Source organism: Microcaecilia unicolor, chromosome 3 (genome assembly GCF_901765095.1).
Source record: "Microcaecilia unicolor chromosome 3, aMicUni1.1, whole genome shotgun sequence".
NCBI lineage: Eukaryota > Metazoa > Chordata > Amphibia > Gymnophiona > Siphonopidae > Microcaecilia > Microcaecilia unicolor.
This window is the reverse complement of record NC_044033.1, coordinates 298,789,561-298,808,464: the sequence shown is the minus strand read 5'-3', so window position 1 is coordinate 298,808,464 and position 18,904 is coordinate 298,789,561. Positions and strand designations below refer to the sequence as shown.

At 43.3% G+C, this 18,904-nt stretch overlaps 1 protein-coding gene across 1 annotated transcript in view; it reads left to right on the top strand.

Moving 5' to 3' along the window:
• Positions 1 to 261: 261 nt before the first annotated feature.
• FAIM2 (Fas apoptotic inhibitory molecule 2) overlaps positions 262 to 18,904 on the top strand; it is a 147,091-nt gene continuing 128,448 nt past the window's right edge. The window contains exons 1-2 of the mRNA XM_030195455.1: positions 262 to 315; positions 14,390 to 14,582. Coding sequence (XP_030051315.1) covers positions 301 to 315; positions 14,390 to 14,582 — 208 coding nt within the window. The 5' untranslated portion in view covers positions 262 to 300. The remainder of the gene's footprint in view (positions 316 to 14,389; positions 14,583 to 18,904) is intronic.

The following is an 18,904-nucleotide window of genomic DNA, read 5'->3' as shown; positions in this document are numbered from 1 at the left end:
TTTATACTGGATTTTGCTGTGTTTTTAAAAATCAGCTGTCATGTGACTGTAGTATCATCCGTCGCCACCTCACCAGCCTACACAAAGCTGCAATGCCCCCCCCCCCCCCCTTTCTTCTGCAGCTTGTGAGTGGTACAGTCCTGCCTTGTGGGATGTTGCTAGAACCCAAAGCATCAGCATAAGCTGCAGAGAGGGAACGTGTTAGAGCAGCAGCAAGTAGAAAGTGCAGTAACCAAGTATTTGCACACACTGGGTCAGGACAAGCAGAGCAGCTAAGCTAAACGGTCTCAGCACATCAACATGACCCAAGGAAAGGTAAGCCGCAGAGAGAGCAAGATACTGAATAAAAGCTTCAGTGCATTACAAGCCCTCTGCATCACAAACACAGAATGCAGCCTTCTGTCCTCCTGCGTGTTTGCAAAATAGTTGTCTAACCACCTGTGCCTGTCTTTGCATTTACATGTTGTATTCTAGTTACATGGATTGCATGTCCACCTTACTTCATTATCTGTTTACAAGTCCATCTGTTCACCTGCCGTAACAGAGAACTCTACATACCTGTCTGTTTACATAGTTATTTTTAACCACTTCTGTGACATTCTTTGTCTGTTTTTGCTGTTGGGTGCCTGTCTGACAGCTGCCTAGGGTGTTCTGCATACATATATGCTCTTGGAATGATGGTCTTTTAGAGCAATGCATGTGTGCAATGCTTCAAGATACAGAAATCTGTTAGAAAATGGATGTTGGATGCTGGTGGTAATGATCAGGTAGGGGGAAATTTGGTCAGAGTGCGTTCTGTTACATATGACCTTGCTGTCACCATAATAAGTTCTTGATTCATATCTACAGGAGGTGAATTACTTTAGATTGCATGAGGAGTGCATGTCTGTATGTGTGTCCATCAGCACGTGAGCGTCTATGACAAATACAGATCTAGGTTGCCATGGCAACACTGTATGACAGGGATTCAGGAACTGCTTCCTTCCCACTCTGCCAGGCTGGAGCTGGATTTCTCATCAGTTTTTGGAAACCTTGAAGTGCAGCAGGTACCTCACATTTCACCTTGCATGTGAACAGAGAGCCAGCCTCTGTGTCTTCTCCCCTTCTACCTTTCCCTTTCTCCACTCTAGTCTTCCCTCACCATCTCCTTTTGCTTTCCTTCTCTATTCCTGCATTCTCCTTTCTTCTCTGATTATTCCATCCCTGTGTCACACTGCCTTCATCTCTCTTTCTGGCATTTTCCGAGATACACTATCAGTGAGAGAGCTTGTATGAGGATTACATAGAGATGCTTAAATGGGAGAGTTACATAAGTGTCACAGATGGACTGTGAGTGCGAGAGGAAAGTCACACTGGAAGCTGGAGTCCTACAGTGCATGCTGCTGATAAATCACTAAGAATCTGACAAGGACAAAGCTGATCTGCTTAACAATTACTTCTGTATTCACCGATGAAAGACTGGGAGTAGGACCACAGAAAACAAACACTAATAGGGATGGATGGATGGTAGACTTGGACTTTTTCTCAGAAGACTGTGTTCATAAGGAGCTAGCTAAACTTTGGCTACTTTTAGCAAAGCGATGGGGCCTGATGGGATACATCCGAGGGTACTCAAGGAACTAGATGTCCTGGCGGCTCTGCTGTCTGACCTCTTCAGTGCTTCCCTAGAGTCTGGTTTGGTCCTGGAAGTCTGAAGAAAGGCAGATGTGGTCCCTCTGCACAAGATCAGAAGTAAGGAGGCGGTGGGGAGTTATAGACCTGTCAGTCTGATCTCAGTGGTGAGTAAACTAATGGAAACGCTTCTAAAGTGGAGGATCATGAGGTTTCTCGAATCAAATAGGCTGCAGGACCCAAGGCAGCATGGCTTCACTAGAGGCAGGTTGTGTCATATGAATCAAATTGATTTCTTTGATTGGATAACTAAACAGTTAGACGTGGGAGGGACACTAGATGTGGTGTACTTGGATTTTAATAAATCCTTTGACACGGTTCCACACAGGCGACTGATTAATAAACTGAGTGCCCTCGGTATGGGACCTAAAGTGACTGACTGGGTTAGAAAGTGGTTAAATGGGAGGAGACAGAGGGTAGTGGTAAATGGAGCTTGCTCTGAGGATAAGGATGTTATCAATGGTGTACCGCAGGGATCAGTCCTTGGGCCGGCTCTTTTTAACATCTTTGTGAGTGATATTGCGAAAGGGCTGTCTGGTAAGGTCCATCTCTTTGCAGATGATAACAAACTCTGTAATAGGGTGGACACCCCAGAGGGTGTGGATGACATGAGAAAGATCTGGCGAAACTTGATGAATGGTCTGATAATTGGCAACTAATTTTTAGTGCTAAGAAATGCAATGTCATGCACTTGGGTTACAAGAGTCCAAGGACGTGGTACAACATCGAGGGTGAAGTGCTTCTGTGTACAAAAGAAGAGCAGGACTTGGGGTTGATGGTATTTCATGACCTTAAGGTGGCCAAAGAGGTAGAAAAGGATGCTTGGATGCATAAGGAGAGGGATGACCAGCAGGAAAAAAGAGGTGATAGTGCACCTGTGTAAGTCTCTGGTGAGGCCCCATTTGGAGTACTGCATTCAATTCTGGAGACCGCACCTATGGAATGATATATACAGGATGGAGTCGGCCCAGGAGGCGGCTACAAAATTGGTAAGCGGTCTTCGTCATAAAACAGGCTTATAAACCTCAACATGTATATACTGGAAGAGAGGCGAGAGAGAGATGATAGAGACATTTAAATATCTCAGTGGCATTGTACAGGAGGTGAGCCTTTTACAAATGAAGGAAAACCCTGGAATAAGAGGGCATAGGAAGAAGTTAAGTGGAAATAACCCCTGGGAGGAATCTAAGAAAATACTCCTTCATGGAAAGGGTGGTGGATGCGTGGAATGGCTTTCTGGTGGAGGTAGTGGAGACGAAGACTGTGTCAGAATTTAAGGAAGCATGGGACAGGCATGTGGGATCCCTTAGGAAAAGGAGGAGTTAGTGGTTATTGAGGAAGGGAAGACTGGATGAGCCAGCTGGCCCTTATCTGCCGTCATGTTTCTATGTTTCTAAGGTACTCCCTTGAATAATTTTCTCTAGAATAGGCCCATAGACATTGTTTGGGAGGGCTTAGGGGGCAGTGTTCCCCAAATGCTCCTGATATTGGTACTGAATTAGGTTCCCTCCCCCACCGCCTCACAGTCTCTTTCACAATAGACAGTCCTTTCTGCACAATGTACATTAACTACCTATGGGCAATACAAAATGCAGCTTTGAGAGTTTTGGGTAACACACGAAAGTATGACCATATTACTCATCTATGTTTAAAATTTAATTGGTTGCCAATTCACTATAAAATTCATTTGTAAAGCTCTTACAATTGCCCTTCATATTTGTCCAGTCTTGCCATCCCTTATACAAGAACCCTACAGTCTCTTATTTATTTGGATTTTGCTCACACCTTTTCAGTAGTAGCTCAAGGTGAGTTATATTCAGGTATACTGGGTATCTTCTTGTCCTTGGAGGGCTCACAATCTAAGTTAGTACCTGAGGCAACACAGGGTTAGGTGACATGCCCAAGATCACAAGGAGTACCAGTGGGACTTGAACCAGCCACCTTTGGATTTCAGAGTGGCCATCCCTCATGGTGTCAGTGCACAATGGGCATCCACATATAATAGTACTTTTGCTTGGTTAGCATCCTCATTGTGGAATAACTGACCTAAATATATTTGTGATGAATTGTTTATTAAAAAGTTAAAAGTTTTAGCAAAAATATAGTTTTTTACCTTGGCATTTGCAGTTCAGGCTTTTGGGGAATGGAAGATCTAATAGCTCCCTAGGGAAACACACTGCAGTAATGTATTTATGATATTACAGTTTATTTTATACATTCTTTTTCTTTTTCTTTGGAATGAATGATTTAGGTCTGTCCTATCATGTTTTATGGAGCTCTTTTTTTTTTTTTTAATGTTTTTATACTTTTTTCGTAAACCACTTTGTACACCTCCTTGAGTGACTTCCTTCAAATGCTGTAAATAAATCCTAATAAATAAAATAAATAATCCACAAAGGCTGAGGACTATATCAAATTTTAATAAACTGTAACTATCAGTGCCAGACCCAGATGAGAGAGGGTTATCTGTAGTGAGCACAAGTCAAAAAGCAGGAGCAGAGAGAAGCATAGAGATCACTACAGTTGGCAGAAGAGTCAAAAGAGCAAGTGTAGAAGGAGAGAACTAGGAGCAAACTTGTGCTTTCAAATAGACTCATCTTCAAAACTTTTTCTTGATGAGGATTCCTGGACATAGAAAAAAAAAAAAAGATACATTTAGGATATTCTCAGACTGAGAATTTATGATTCTTTGAATACTAGGTCTCCAAACACTTTCCATCCTTCCATTTTCTTCTTTTTTTTTATTTTTGTGGCCTGACAGACTCTTGCTCCTTGTTGGCTTCCAGCGCAATTGGAACCAGCCTCTATTGGCCTGTGACCAGCACTGTAACTAAACATTAACATATTTGCACCCCTCTCTTTGTGCTTAACCCAATGCCGCCCTCTCCTTTTGATCTCCCCTTCCACTGAACCTTAGTGAGCCTCTTCTCCCAGCTACCCCTCACCCATAACACCCACCACCCATCAGTGCTCTACCCCTATGATCCCTTCTTTCTCTTATTTTCCACACCTATCTGTTCCCCATCCAAAATGCTCCAGTCCTCCAGTGTCTCCTGGTCACCACTTCTACCCCTCTTTATACTAGAGAATAAGAAGCTACAGTCACCCTACAGCCACTCTTGCCTTCCTCCTCTGCCGAGCCAGTAGTATAGAAGGCAGAAAAGCAACGTTCAACAACCACAACCAGCTGATCGCCTTCTTGTGTGGGGAGATTTGAATTGATCTGCAGACCATGATCCTTGTGGGTAGTTGAGAGGCCAGATTGGCCCATGCAGCCCTCACACCCCAGGAAGGGGCACTTTGAATCGACAATCCATGCAGCCCAGCCAACTATGCTCTGATGTGGGCCACCACTTCATATATTTCTGTGTGTTCCTCTGGCTGAGGAGGGGGAGGGAAGGCAGACCTTCTTCAAACAGCACAGCCCACTCTCTTTTCTCCTGGATAGAAGCCAGGATCAATCTATGCCTCTGCAGGGAAAAGAGGGCTATGGAATGGCAACCCATGCACAGAGCTGGAACCAGCTTTTTCTGTATCCAGAATTAATATACTTAGATTGTACAAGACCACACGTAGATTATAAAATGTAATCATCTAAGTGTTAATTATGTGCTCCCACCTACACTGCTCAAATTCCACCCATGTGAATGCCCAACCGCAAAGTACACACCAAGTACATGTAGACATGTACTTACAGAATACTACTTAGCTAGAAACTGGAAGGATCGGGGAGGGGGTGATTGGAGGATCAGGGTTATCTCGAGGGGAGGGGAATGGGGTCTGGGGAGCCTGGGGGAGGGGGACTGTTGGGCTTTCTGGCCCAATGCAGAGGGCAAACTAACTCTTCTATGTTGCCTTGGACCCGGTGGTAGATTTCTTACATTACACTCCCTTAAAAACTTATTCATTGGGGTGGAATTGCTAATAGCCTAGAGCCAATGACTGCTGTGTGAGCTAACTCCCTTGCTGAATACTGAATAGATAAACAAAAATAAATAAACTGAAAGCTTCATTCAATTAATTATTCTAACTAGAAGGAAAATCTGAATTCAGTACAGGATTAGAGAGTATAGGAAGATGAGAAAGAAGGAAGCAGGGGACAGCAGGAGACTGAGGACTGAAGCATAAAACCTAACCTTCTAAGGATTGCTAGCAGTCCTTTCTCAATAGTAGATGTACTGGTGCTCTGGTAAACCTGCAACAACTCTAACTTAAAAGACAACACTGTAAATTTTACACCAGGTCCAGAGCACCAGTACATCTACTATTGAGAAAGGACTGCTAGCAATCCTTAGATGGTTAGGTTTTATGCTTCAGTCCTCAGTCTCCTGCTGTCCCCTGCTTCCTTCTTTCTCATCTTCCTATTCCCATCCCCCATCATCATCCACTACCAAACCATCATCTTTTCCTCTGCCCCCATGTTCACCCCCAAACCATCACCAGCCTTCCTCTGACTCTTACTCCCTCATTGGTCCCAACTCCTTCCCTTTCATTCAACCCTTCTGGCATTCAGCCATTTTTATATCTTATCTCTACCTAGCTTCCTGCTTTGCCTCTCTCTCTCAGTCCCTTACTCTAGCTCTTCCAGATCCTTCATACCATATCTGCACCCTTTCCTCCATAGTCTCTTCCCCTGTTCTTATTTCCTCCCTCCACTCCTAAATACTCTATACTACCACTACTACTACTATTTAACATTTCTAAAGCGCTACTAGGGTTACACAGTGCTGTACAATTTAACATAGAAGGACAGTCCCTGCTCGAAGAGCTTACAATCTAAAGGACAAATGTACAGTCAGTCAAGTAGGGGTTGTCAAATTGGGACAGTCAAGATTTCCTGAAAGGTATAAAGGTTAGGTGCCGAAAGCAAAATTGAAGAGGTGGGCTTTGATTAAGGATTTGAAGATGGGTAGGGAGGGGGCTTGGTGTAAGGGCTCAGGAAGTTTATTCCAAGCATAGGGTGAGGCGAGGCAGAATGGGCCGAGCCTGGAATTGGTGGTGGTGGAGAAGGGTACTGAGAGGAGGGATTTGTCCTGTGAGTGGAGGTTTCGGGCGGGAACGTAAGGGGAGATGAGGGTAGAGAGGTAATGAGGGGCTGCAGACTGAGTGCATTTGTAGGTAAGAAGGAAAAGCTTGAACTGTATGCGGTATCTGATCGGAAGCCAGTGAAGTGACCTGAGGAGAGGGGTGATATGAGTATATCGGTTCAGGCGGAATATAAGACGTGCAGCAGAGTTCTGAACAGATTGAAGGGGGGATAGATGGTTAAGTGGGAGGAGTAGGTTGCAGTAGTCAAGGCGAGAGTAGTCACACTTGCTCACTTCTGATACTGTCCTCTCTTCTCACCCTCTCTCTTCAGACACTCTGCTCCCTTCTAACCCCTCCCTTTGGATACTCTTCTTACTCCCTCCCTTCAGACTCTTTTCTCTCTTCTCACTCCCTCCCTTCTCTCTTCTCACCCTCTCCTTTTCCACCCCCTCCCTTCAGACATTCTTCTCTCTTCTTGTTGCCTCCTTCCACTTTTTCCCCTTTGACCTGTGAAAACACAACTGTTTTGGGGTCTGCATTTGTGTCGTCATCGTCATCGTCCCCAACACTTTTAGTCTATATGGAAAATGCTTAGTACTTAGGGTCCTGTGTATACTAAATGTCTTGGTGGAAGGGTAACAAAATCAGAAGGGGTTGGAAGACTTCAGGATGGAGAGGACTTGTTTTTTGAGTATATACTTTATTTAAATAAGTCATTTTAAAATTTTTATTTTTGTTTTTTTGTTTATTTTATTTTTACAAATTTCATTACATTCCACAAGAAAGAAAATTCTTGAACAGAAAAGAACAATCACAAATCCATAAAGGAAAATTATTATAATTTACAATTTCTTTTAAGTGACAGTTATATCTTAAGTCCACAAATTGAGAGAGGCAAGGCACAATTCAAGGAATCATATCCAAAGAAGAGGAAGAACCACCCAGGTTTTATAATATTATGGAGTAGATATTACAGGAGCAGATAACAGAGAGGGTGAGACCGGGATCTGTTTGGAGTCCAGAAAAGACACCAAATGATCACTTTCATAGAAAACATGTTTAACTGACTGTAGTTTAATAACACACTTACAGGGAAAATTAAGCCAGAAGGTTTCCCCCAGCTGGAGAACACGTGAACGTATTTCAAAAAGGACTGACGCCTTTTTTGAGTTTGTCTATATATATCAGGAAAAACTTTAATTTTATAATTCAAAAATAATTCTTGTCTATGTTGAAAGAAAGTCTTTAGAATCCAATCACGATCTGGTTGTAGGACAAAATCTACGATTAAGGTAGCAGTTTGTACTCCAATAGATTCGTCTTCTATAGTCTGAGACAGATTTAACTCATCAAGTGGTATTTCAGAACTCGTTAATGATTGAACTGAGGGTTTCTTAACATAGGGTAGAAGATAGTAAATTCTTGGAGGATAGACTTGCTCTGGTATTTTCGAAACTTCTGATAGATATCTCTTAAAGGTAATTAAAGGAGCAACAACTGGTAATTTAGGAAAGTTTATAAATTGCAAAGTTGTCATTCTTTGCTCATTTTCCAAGCTTTCTATTTTCTTTGTAATAACTTTTCTTTAATTAAAGCACCTTGTCCATCTTTAAGTTTGTCAATATCAGACTTAGTTAATTGTTCAAAAGACTTTGATTGTTGTAACTTAGTGTCTAGTTCCGCAATTTTTTCAGGAAGTACCTGAGTAGCCATCACCATCGTAGAAATTTTATTAGAAAAAGCGTTCTCCAAACTCACCAGAGCATCCCAAATCGTCTCCAAGGTAATCACTTCTGGCTTTTTCAGCGTTAAAGAACTTAGTTGTTGTTGTATCCTTTCCTGGGCTCCTTCACTGCCCAGGTCAATCCCCTCCTCTATCCCTGCTCGTGAAACCCCGACAGAAAGTTGAGCAACGCTATCCTGCATTGCTATAGTCGGCATTTCATTGCTTTGGGTTGCCCATGCTCCCAGAACAGGCAACCCCCTCTATGGGTCTCGTCGATCCAGGATGCCCATTCAGCAAGGCAGCCAGCATCGTTGGGGCACTCCGCATATCTGGGCTAAGAGAGGTGTCGTCTTCAACTGGGGAAAACGGTTTACCTCCCGCCGCTACTCCTCGCAGTGAAGGAATCTGCCCACCATGGGACTAGCTTTCCCCTTCTTTTAGGCATAGGGGAATGAAGAAATGTTTAAATGAAGTTAAGGTGGGTTAGAGGAGCAGCTTACAACTGCTTCCTACTCAGACATCATCTTGCCCATTGTAGTGAGACGCAAACACTTTGGAAACTGGCAACCCACTGCAAAGAATGCATTTGGAAATGTAGTGTACTTCATTGGTACACCTTTTCAGTCGTGAATATGTTATTGATGACACTGCCTTATCAGAGTGCTTTTGAATTTGGAAAAGTATTACGGTTGAATAATGGCTTTATAATAATGATCTATGTGTGCAATCCCTGCAATTTTTTATAAAGTTTTTTTTTAAAGGATTATAAAACTGGATTATGATTTTTGAGCTTGAGAAGAACAAGAAAAAACAAGGCTGAATAAAGAACGGGTGGCGAGAAGGCCAGTTCAGTCATTCTCAGCACCGTTCCTGCATCTTACAGAGCAATGAACCTGGAGGGGTGTGGTTTTCTAAGTTTCTTTGATTATGGGCATTTTTAGGACACAGTGAGATTTTGTACAATTTCTATTCTACTGGACATCAAATTATCTGATCTGATAATCATGTTAATAATGTTAAATCTTTCCTACAGTATATCTCAAAGATTTTCTTTCATATAAACTATTTTGTAAAAAAAGAAGCTTGTCAAAATATTTGCAGTATTTCAGGATTCTCCTTTTTCCCCCTAATTTTGTTCTTGCCGTGTCCAGTTCCTGATTTTCTCAAATTTGCCACAGTAGTTCCTTACTAAAAAAAATATATATATATATTTTTTAAATTTTTATTTTACTATATATTTTTCTCTTTTTGTTATTTTGTTTTCAATTTAGAATTTGTTCTTATGGTATGGATGGTATTATGTACATGGGTTTAAATTCTGTCCTATCAAAAGACTGTACTTATTTTCCTGATAAGTTTTAGTCTGTAAACTATCTAGACCCTTAAGCCAGATAAGGCAGTATAACATATTTTTTAACAAAATTATAAATTATATCTATAAACAGAATTATTTACAGTATTAAGTACTTTAATTAGTATCATCTCTAATTGTTTTTCCAGTATTAAATAATCATTTAATGCACTCTTTCACCCTTTGCACTTGTTCCCTTCCTCATTCCAGATATTATTTAACCTTCTGTATCTCCCTGTCTCTGAATATTCTTTACTGTTCCTGCTCTCTCCTTCCAGACACACTTTACCACTTTTAACCTATCCCTCCTGAGCATGTTAACCAATGCTCACTTCCTCCCTCTAAAGAGACTCTTCCTTCCTGATTCCCTTTCTTCCTTCTCACACCTTCCTCCCTCCAAATGCTATTCTCCCCCTTCTTCCCCTGGCTTGCTCTTCTCAAGCTCTTTTGTATAGGTCCTCCTTTCCTCAGTTCTCCACCCTCCCATCCCAGGATGAACAGGCCTCCATAGGATTACCCACACTTGAACCCCCTCCCACCATGCTGGTGCAAAAGATAAGTTTAATCTGATGATATCTCCTGCTGCTTTGAGACCATATCTTCTCACTCTTATCGCAGGATTTAGCCCCAGGAGAACTGGAGATGATGTTAGATTAAACGTATCTCCTACTGCTAGCCTTTAGGGATGCATGGTGGGAGGGGTTTGATTGCGGGTCACCTGTGGTGGCCCTTTCAGCCTGGGAGGGTGGAGAACAAGGGAAGGAAAAAGGGAAGGGGAGGAAGGAGTTATGGGAAAGAGTATTATTGTCTGATGCCTCTTGCCTCATGACATCCAGGGCAGCAGCCCCATTCACCACCCCCTAGTCCTTGCCCTGCCCATGTAACCCATCCTGTGGAGTGGGGAGCTAATTTTACCAATGAAATCCAGTTGTTCTTCTGTTGGGGGAGGGGATCCCTGATCTGCCCACTCTCCTCCCAGTTTTGAATGGGTGAATGGTTCTGCACTTCTGTTCTGCTCCATCTAGTTCCTGTTGCTCTTGTCCTTCACCTTTTTGTATGGAGGCTGCAGCACATGGAGCAAAACACTGCTTTGCTTTGGGCAGGTCTTAGTGTGGGACCCGTCCCCCCTCAAGGCTTTGTGCCCTGACAGCTGTTCTTCTTGCCCTACCTTCTTATAGCCCTGTCTATGGCACCATGAACCTTTATTTACAACTAGTTGGGGATGTTCACCTATTATTATATCCTCCAGCCACATCAGCCTGAGTGACTGTCTATGATCAGAAGCCACAGACCATGGTTCTGCTAGAATTCAACTTCTGTGGACAATAGGTCTGACCACTAGGTGTTACCGTTCAGTGATATCTGAGATTCCTTCCCTCCAGGAGTGGTGAGCACTGGGTTTGCAGTATCCTCATCCAGCTTAGGGAATTGAAGACCAAATGCAGGGATGAAACCCAGGTTCTACACAGGGAGGAAGCCAGAGTTCAAATCTCACTTCTCCTACTGACAGTGCTTCTGATGTTTGTTCTATAACTTGGTGTCACAAGTTCTATAACTTGGTGTCACAGTTTAGGTGCCTCGATGCCACATGCTGAGTCCTAATTCTAGAATGGCATGTGAGTTCCCATATTCCATTCTAGAATACTAGCATAAGTTAGCATTGGTGAGCGTACATTTAGGTGCATCCATTTAAGCCATAAACAGAAAAGAGTAGGGGTGGGAATGTTCTTCCACATGTAGAAGACAATTTATTGTAAAGGCACCACATATGTAGAGACCCAACATGGGACTGTGTTTCAGTGGTAGGGAGCCGCCTGCTTGAGAGGTCACACAATCTGTACGATGTTATCAGAACTTAAATTGAGTAATGGTGCACAGAGAAAGAAAGGTCTTAGCTCACTCAGTATTGCCGTGCTCAGATGCATCGAGCAGAGTGAGCTGAATTTGAACCTTCTGAGAACATCATATAGACTGTGTGACCCCTGAGGCAGGTGGCTCCCTACCACTGAAACACATTCCCATGTTAGGGCTCTATATAAGTGGTGTCTTTACAATAAATTTCTTTCTATGTGTGGAGGAACATTGTCCATCCCTACTCTTTTCTGTTTGTGATTTATTATCTGGGCATTTTTCACTTTGCATTCCACTTATGCCAATAGCAGATGTCAATGGGTAAGCCTAAGGGTGGCACTTATGTGTGCATGTAAGTTGTGCATGTAAGTAGGAGACACATTTATGTCCCACCCATGCTCTACCCACTTGTATGCCCCTCACATTTATGCACCAAAGCAGTTGCATGTTCACAGTCTAGAATACCACTGAGCACACAGCTCACACTTATGCATGTAATTGTGCATTATATGTGCCTATTACTAGAATTCTATAACGTGTGCACAAATGACTCCTAATTTTAGGCACCCTGCTATATAGTGAGCAGGTTAACCCTTCATTCCCTCAGGTACAAAACTTAGGGCCTCATTTATTAATTTGTAAATTAGATTCACATCTGACCTTTGGATCCACATGTTTATTAATCATTTGGAACTGTTGTGGAGCATTACATTTCGTAAGATCAATTTGGTTGCTTGTTGCTAGATTGTCACTACATAAACTAGTGCTTGCTTTACTTCTTAGTAGGCTGGATTATAGTTATTCAGTGGTTTACTGAAATATACTATCAATCGCCTACAATCCATTAAAAATATGGTTATTTAGGCATATTACTGGAGTTTGACAATTTGATCTTGAGACACCATGGTAGAAGAAGGTTTACTAGCTGCCTTGCACATATTGTAGGAAATATAAGATTCTAGCCTTGGCATAGCTGGTGCTCTATTTAAGGCACCCTCAGTATCTAGCATATGTATTTCTTATAGCCCAATAAGAACATTACGATCACTAACTCAGAACCGACTGATGATTCCTCCTTTAACAAGAGCCAGACTAGACTCAACAAGGGAATCAGCTTTCTTCTACGTAGCTCCAGCTTTGTGGAATTCTCTCCCTCAATATCTTTGGTCTGAGGTATGCTTAAATCACTTTAAAAAGGATCTCAAAACTTATTTCTCTTCATTGGCCTTTTCAGGAATCTAATCATTTCAGGAGAACACATGGACAGACAGGGACGGAGAGACCCGGGAAAAGTTGTTAGATATTTGACTAAGAATTGTGTTTGAGGTGTTGTATGAACGGTATAGATTTATAAGCAATTAGGATTTTAAGGCTGAATCGTTTCTATAAACCATGTTACTATAAATAAATAAATAAATAATGGCAATTTAATACAAATGAATTAACACAAGCCTCATGATTCTCAATGTGGCTTATTTACTTTGCCTGCACTTAAGTTAATGCACATAAATAAATGAAGCCTTAGATTGTAAGTCCTATCTAAAGAATTTGATTGTAACTTGCCTTATACTCAAATATTTGAAAGACGAGTAATCAAATCTGAAATAGAAATCTGATTATGAATGTATGGCATTAGATGTAGGACTTCAGCATTATTGTTGCAACTAGTAAAAAAGGCCCGTTTCTGGAACGAATGAAACGGGCGCTAGCAAGGTTTTCCTGGGAGTGTGTATGTTTGAGAGAGAGAGAGCCAGTGAATGTGCGGGTGTGTGACAGAGTGAGACTGTCTGTGTGACAGTGTGTGTGTGAGAATGAGAGTGTGAAGCAGGGCCCCCTCCCCTGTTCCTAATGCCCCTCACCCCGTTCCCCCCCTCCTTTTCCTCCTCCTTCCCACACTTTGGGTTCCTTAAGGCTTTCAAATGTCTATGTACCCCGTGGCCCTAACGCCCAGTATCCGGATACCCCACCACTTTCCTCCTCACCCCTCCCCCAAGATGTAACAGTTTCACGTCCTTCATTTTTTTTTTAAAGTGTCCTATCTACCCTGTGTCCAAATGCCTGGCATTCAGATTGTGTTCCTCTCGTAAATTTTCATTTCTTTCATTCATTCATTCAGAACTTGCCCCCCCCCCCCCCCCAACACTTTCGGTTCCTTCAGTCTTTTAAAACTCTGCTATGTACTCTGTGTGCTAATGGCCAGCATTGAGATTGTTTTCCTGTCCCAAATTTGCATGTCTTTCAGTTGTTCACAACTCCCCCCCCCCCCCTTCTCCAGTTTAACACTTTTGTTTCCTTCAGTCTTTTAAAACTCTCCTATCTACCCTGTGTCCTAATGGCCAGCATTCAGATTGTTTTCCTTTCCCAAATGTTCATGTCTTTCAGTCGTTCAGAAATCCCCCCCTCCCCCAATTTAACACTTTCAGTTCCTTCAGTCTTTTAAAACTCTCCTATCAACCCTGTGTCCTAATGGCCAGCACTCAGATTGTTTTGCTTTGCCAAATTGTCTGTCACTGATGTCACTGAGGTCAGTGCGTGCCTGCCTAGCAGACCACTTCTGGCAGGCAGGGTCCCAAGCACATCCTGTTGGAGGTGAGAATTATTATATAGGATGATTTCACAAGCAGAACAGTAGCTTCTGTCATCAGCCGGAACAAACCTATAGCAATCAACTATGATGTATCTGCAAACCCAGCATTGCACTATTTGTGACTTTTATGGAATTGTACATATTTGTTTTCACTTTAATGTATGACATATTACAGGTTTCTGTCAGTAATAAACCTCAGAACCCAGAAGGACTAAAGGGAAATGGAACCAGTGAGGAAACGAAATGCATCCCATCTGCACCACCTACCTATGAGGAGGCCACCTCAGGGATAGAGGCTAAAGCGGGGGTATATCCTCCACCACCATCAACTGCACCTCAACAGCCCAACTGGGCTTATGTTGACCCAAGTAAGTTGGTAGATGGATTACTGTAACAAAAGACCATAGCAATGAAGAATTTGCAGTTTTTTTTAAATTACCATTTGATTGTAAGCAAAGTATTGTGGTTGTTTTGTTAGACAATTTGAATACATGAAGTGGAGGACTAGCCTAATCAATAATGCAGTGAGCTGTAAATTGGGGACGCAAGGGTTCAAATTTTATTGATGCACTTCGTGATCTTGGGCAAGTCACTTAGGGGCCCTATTACTAAGCTGCATAGGAGCCTTTCCACCTTATAATTGAAAGAGAAAAACGCCTAGATATCGACCCAAATCGGGAGATAGACGTTTATCTCACAAAAACGAATAAATCGGTATAACGGAAAGCCGATTTTGGACGTTTTCAACTGCACTCCATCGCGGAAGCGTACAAAGTTGAAGGGGGCGTGTCGGAGGCGTGGCGAAGGTGGAACTGGGGCGTGGTTATCGGCCGAGGAGAGATGGGCGCCTTTCGCCGATAATGGAAAAAAAGTATGCGTTTTTAGCTAGAATTTAGGGCACTTTTCCTGGACCCTGTTTTTTCACGAATAAGGCCCCAAAAAGTGCCCTAAATGACCAGATTACCACCAGAAGGAATCGGGGATGACCTCCCCTGACTCCCCCAGTTGTCACTAACCCCCTCCCACCACAAAAAATGATGTTTCACAACTTTTTATTTTCACCCTCAAATGTCATACCCACCTCCCTGGCAGCAGTATGCAGGTCCCTGGAGCAGTTGTTAGGGGGTGCAGTGGACTTCAGGCAGGTGGACCCAGGCCCATCCCCCCCCCCACCTGTTACAATTGTGCTGCTTAATGCTTAGTCGTCCAACCCCCCCAAACCCACTGTACCCACATGTAGGTGCCCCCCTTCACCCCTTAGGGCTATAGTAATGGTGTAGACTTGTGGGCAGTGGGTTTTGAGGGGGATTTGGGGGGCTCAACACACAAGGGATGGGTGCTATGCACCTGGGAGCTCTTTTACCTTTTTTTTTGTTTTTGTAAAAGTGCCCCCTAGGGTGCTCGGTTGGTGTCCTGGCATGTGAGGGGGACAAGTGCACTACGAATCCTGGCCCCTCCCACGAACAAATGCCTTGGATTTATTCGTTTTTGAGCTGGGCGCTTTCATTTTCCATTATCACTGAAAAACAAAAACGCCCAGCTCACAAATTGTCGAATAAAACATGGACGTCTATTTTTTTCGAAAATACGGTTCGGTACGCCCCTTCACGGACCCGTTCTCGGAGATAAACGCCCATGGAGATAGACGTTTTCGTTCAGTTATGCCCCTCCACGTGTGTCCAATGCGCATCAGTTTTCAGTTACCGCCCAGCTACCGCATGGCCCTTGCGGTAATTTCATTTTTGATGCAAATCTGCTACGCGCAGCAGAAAATATTTTTATTTTCTGGCATGCGGGCAGTAATCGGTATTTTACGCGCATAGACTATTACCGCCCAGTTACCACATGAGACCTTACCGCTGGTGGTAAGGTCTCAGACCCAAAATGGACGCACAGCAATTTTCATTTTGCAGCACGTCTATTTTTGGCAAAAATAAAGGCATTTTTTACAGGTGCGCTGAAAATGATTCTGCATGCACCCAAAACACGCGTCTACACTACCGCAGGCCATTTTTCAGCATGCCTTTGTAAAAGGGCCTCTTAACTCTCTATTACCTCAGGTACAAACCTACTGCTCAATATTCAACCATTAACATTTCTGTAAAAACTGACTGCCACTGGCTAAATTAGATCTGGATAATCAGTGCTGAGCAATATCTTCCACTGGCACTGAATATCTAGATCAGTGGTTCCCAAACCTGGTCCTGGAGGCACTCCAGCCAGTCAGGTTTTCATGATATCCACAGTGAATATTCATGACAGAGATTTACATGCAAGCACTGCATGCAAATCTCTCTCGTGAATATTCATTGTGGATATCCTGAAAACCTAATTGGCTGGATGCCTCCAAGATCAAGTCTAGGAACCACTGGTCTAGGTCTGTGGCTATGCACAAAAACTATCAGGTCACAGTTGACATTAGTATTGTACCAGCATAGCAAACTGGGCATAGTTAGAACTGCTTTTTTATGCGGTCAAGCACCTGGTTAGGTATGCGGGCACCAGTGACATTCAGTGCTGGTGCATGCATAGCTAACTGAGCAAGTTGGACCACACAGATTGGGGTGGCATAACTTTCTGCAGGGGCGGCCCAAGGCAAGCTGCTGCCTTGCCTTTGCCCCACCTTGCCATGGTCTGGCATCTTCCCCCTTCCCTTAGCCCTCTTCCCTGCATTTACCTTCTTTTTTTTTCTTTTCCAAAAGGTGACAATGGCAGCGATTCCCATTTGCTGCCCGGCTGCCGGCACCAGCCTCTTCGTTCTAATGCATCCTGTCTCTGAAGAAACAGGAAGTTACGTGAAGAGGTGGGCCACAGTAGGGAGAAGAGGCTGGTGCCGGCAGCAGGGCAGCCTATGGGAATTGCTGCCACTGCTGCCTTTTGGAAAAGAGAAAAAGAAGGTAAATGTGGGGAAGAGGGTCGAGGAGGGAAGGGGGAGATGCCGCTCCATAGAGAGTGCTGCCTGAGGCTCCTGTCTAAATTGGCCTAATGGTAGGGCCGCCACTGATTTCCAGCTGCATGCCGACTCCACTCCTGGACCAGCTCAACTCTAACTAGAGAATGCCACAGCAGTCAGAGCGGATATTCAGCAGCACCATCCAGTTAAGTGCCACTGAATATTGGCTGTTGCACTGCCCAGTATGATTGAATCAAACAGGAATCTCTTCTGCCCGGGTCAATGGCGTTGAATATTGACCTCGTAGTTTGTTAGCTGGCCAGGGAAGAACCTGAATGTAACAAACCTTGAATTACTACTGAAAAGTGGTGACATAGCTATGGGTGGGCCTTAGTGGGCAGGGCCCCATGCAATTTGGGTTCAGATCCACCCAGCAGTGGCACACATCCTTGGTGGAGTTGGCAGTGTCCCTAGGCACCGCCAGCTGAGGACCCCCACTGGAGCACCCTGGGCTTTCTGAACACCAGTGAAGTTGATGGTGCGCTCCTGGCCACAAACACTGGCACCCTCACTCTCACAGATGCTCAGTTTATGTGCATGATCTGAGTATGCATGAGGGGGTGCAGGTGTTGACAGCTGGAAGTGCACTGTCAATTTTACCAGTGGTCAGATGGACCGGGAGCTTCAAGTGAAGGTCTTCAGCTGGTGGAGCTTGGGATTCCTGCCAATCAAGGTATCAATTTTTAATATAAATGTGTGTGGGGGGGGGGGGGGGGGAATTCTGGAAAGCAAATACATGGGCCCACCCAGTCCACCGCTGGATCCTTCTAGAAGTTCACTTCTGGCTATGCTACTGCTGAAAAGGCGCAACTTAAATCCAAATCTCATAAAGTTCAGAAAACAAGCTGTATGCAATGCCTTTTTATTGGACTAACTCAGTACTAGCTTTCCAGACCTGTGCCCCCTTCATCCGGCACATTGGGATTACACGGTACAGAATCAGATAGACTTGAGGACATTTGATATCCCATTGTAACTCAAACGTTTGGAATTAAGATGACCAAACACTTGAAAATAAACATAGAGGAGGAGTGGCCTAGTGGGTAGGGTGGTGGACTTTGGTCCTGGGGAACTGAAGAACTGAGTTCAATTCCCACTTCAGGCACAGGCAGCTCCTTGTGACTCTGGGCAAGTCACTTAACCCTCCATTGCCTGCCACATTGAGCCTGCCATGAGTGGGAAAGAGCAGGGTACAAATGTAATAAAAATAAATAAATGAGGGCACTGGTTATAAGATATAGCTCCCCTTGGAATTGCAGAATTTTTCTGCTTCATTTACAGAGTCCCTTCAGGGTTGTGATGGGGATAAATGGCACCTCAGGTGGACTGAAAGGAGATTTTTCTCTCCGGTCTTATAGCTAGTCTGGATGAGGGGCTTAGATCCCCTTTGAAGGCTGCAGTTAGCTCAATATGGAGCCTATTTTAATTCAGCAGCTAGGCCTCTGATGATATGGTTGGCCATCGCCTTGTTCCTCTAGAGAATACATAATGGCATATGAATAAAAACATGCATATTAATCATATAAATAAAAATACCAAAATGGATACCATAAATATGATAATAATAACAATGATAAAATAATGAATAAAATAGTGTGCAATGATAAAAATGAAAGAAGGATAAGACCTCTTGAAAGCATAGGTAAAAAGTAGCTGAACTGAACATACAAAGATTAAATGGATGATAACTTTGAAAATTGAATCACTTTAACAGGAACAGAACAATCAGTAATAATT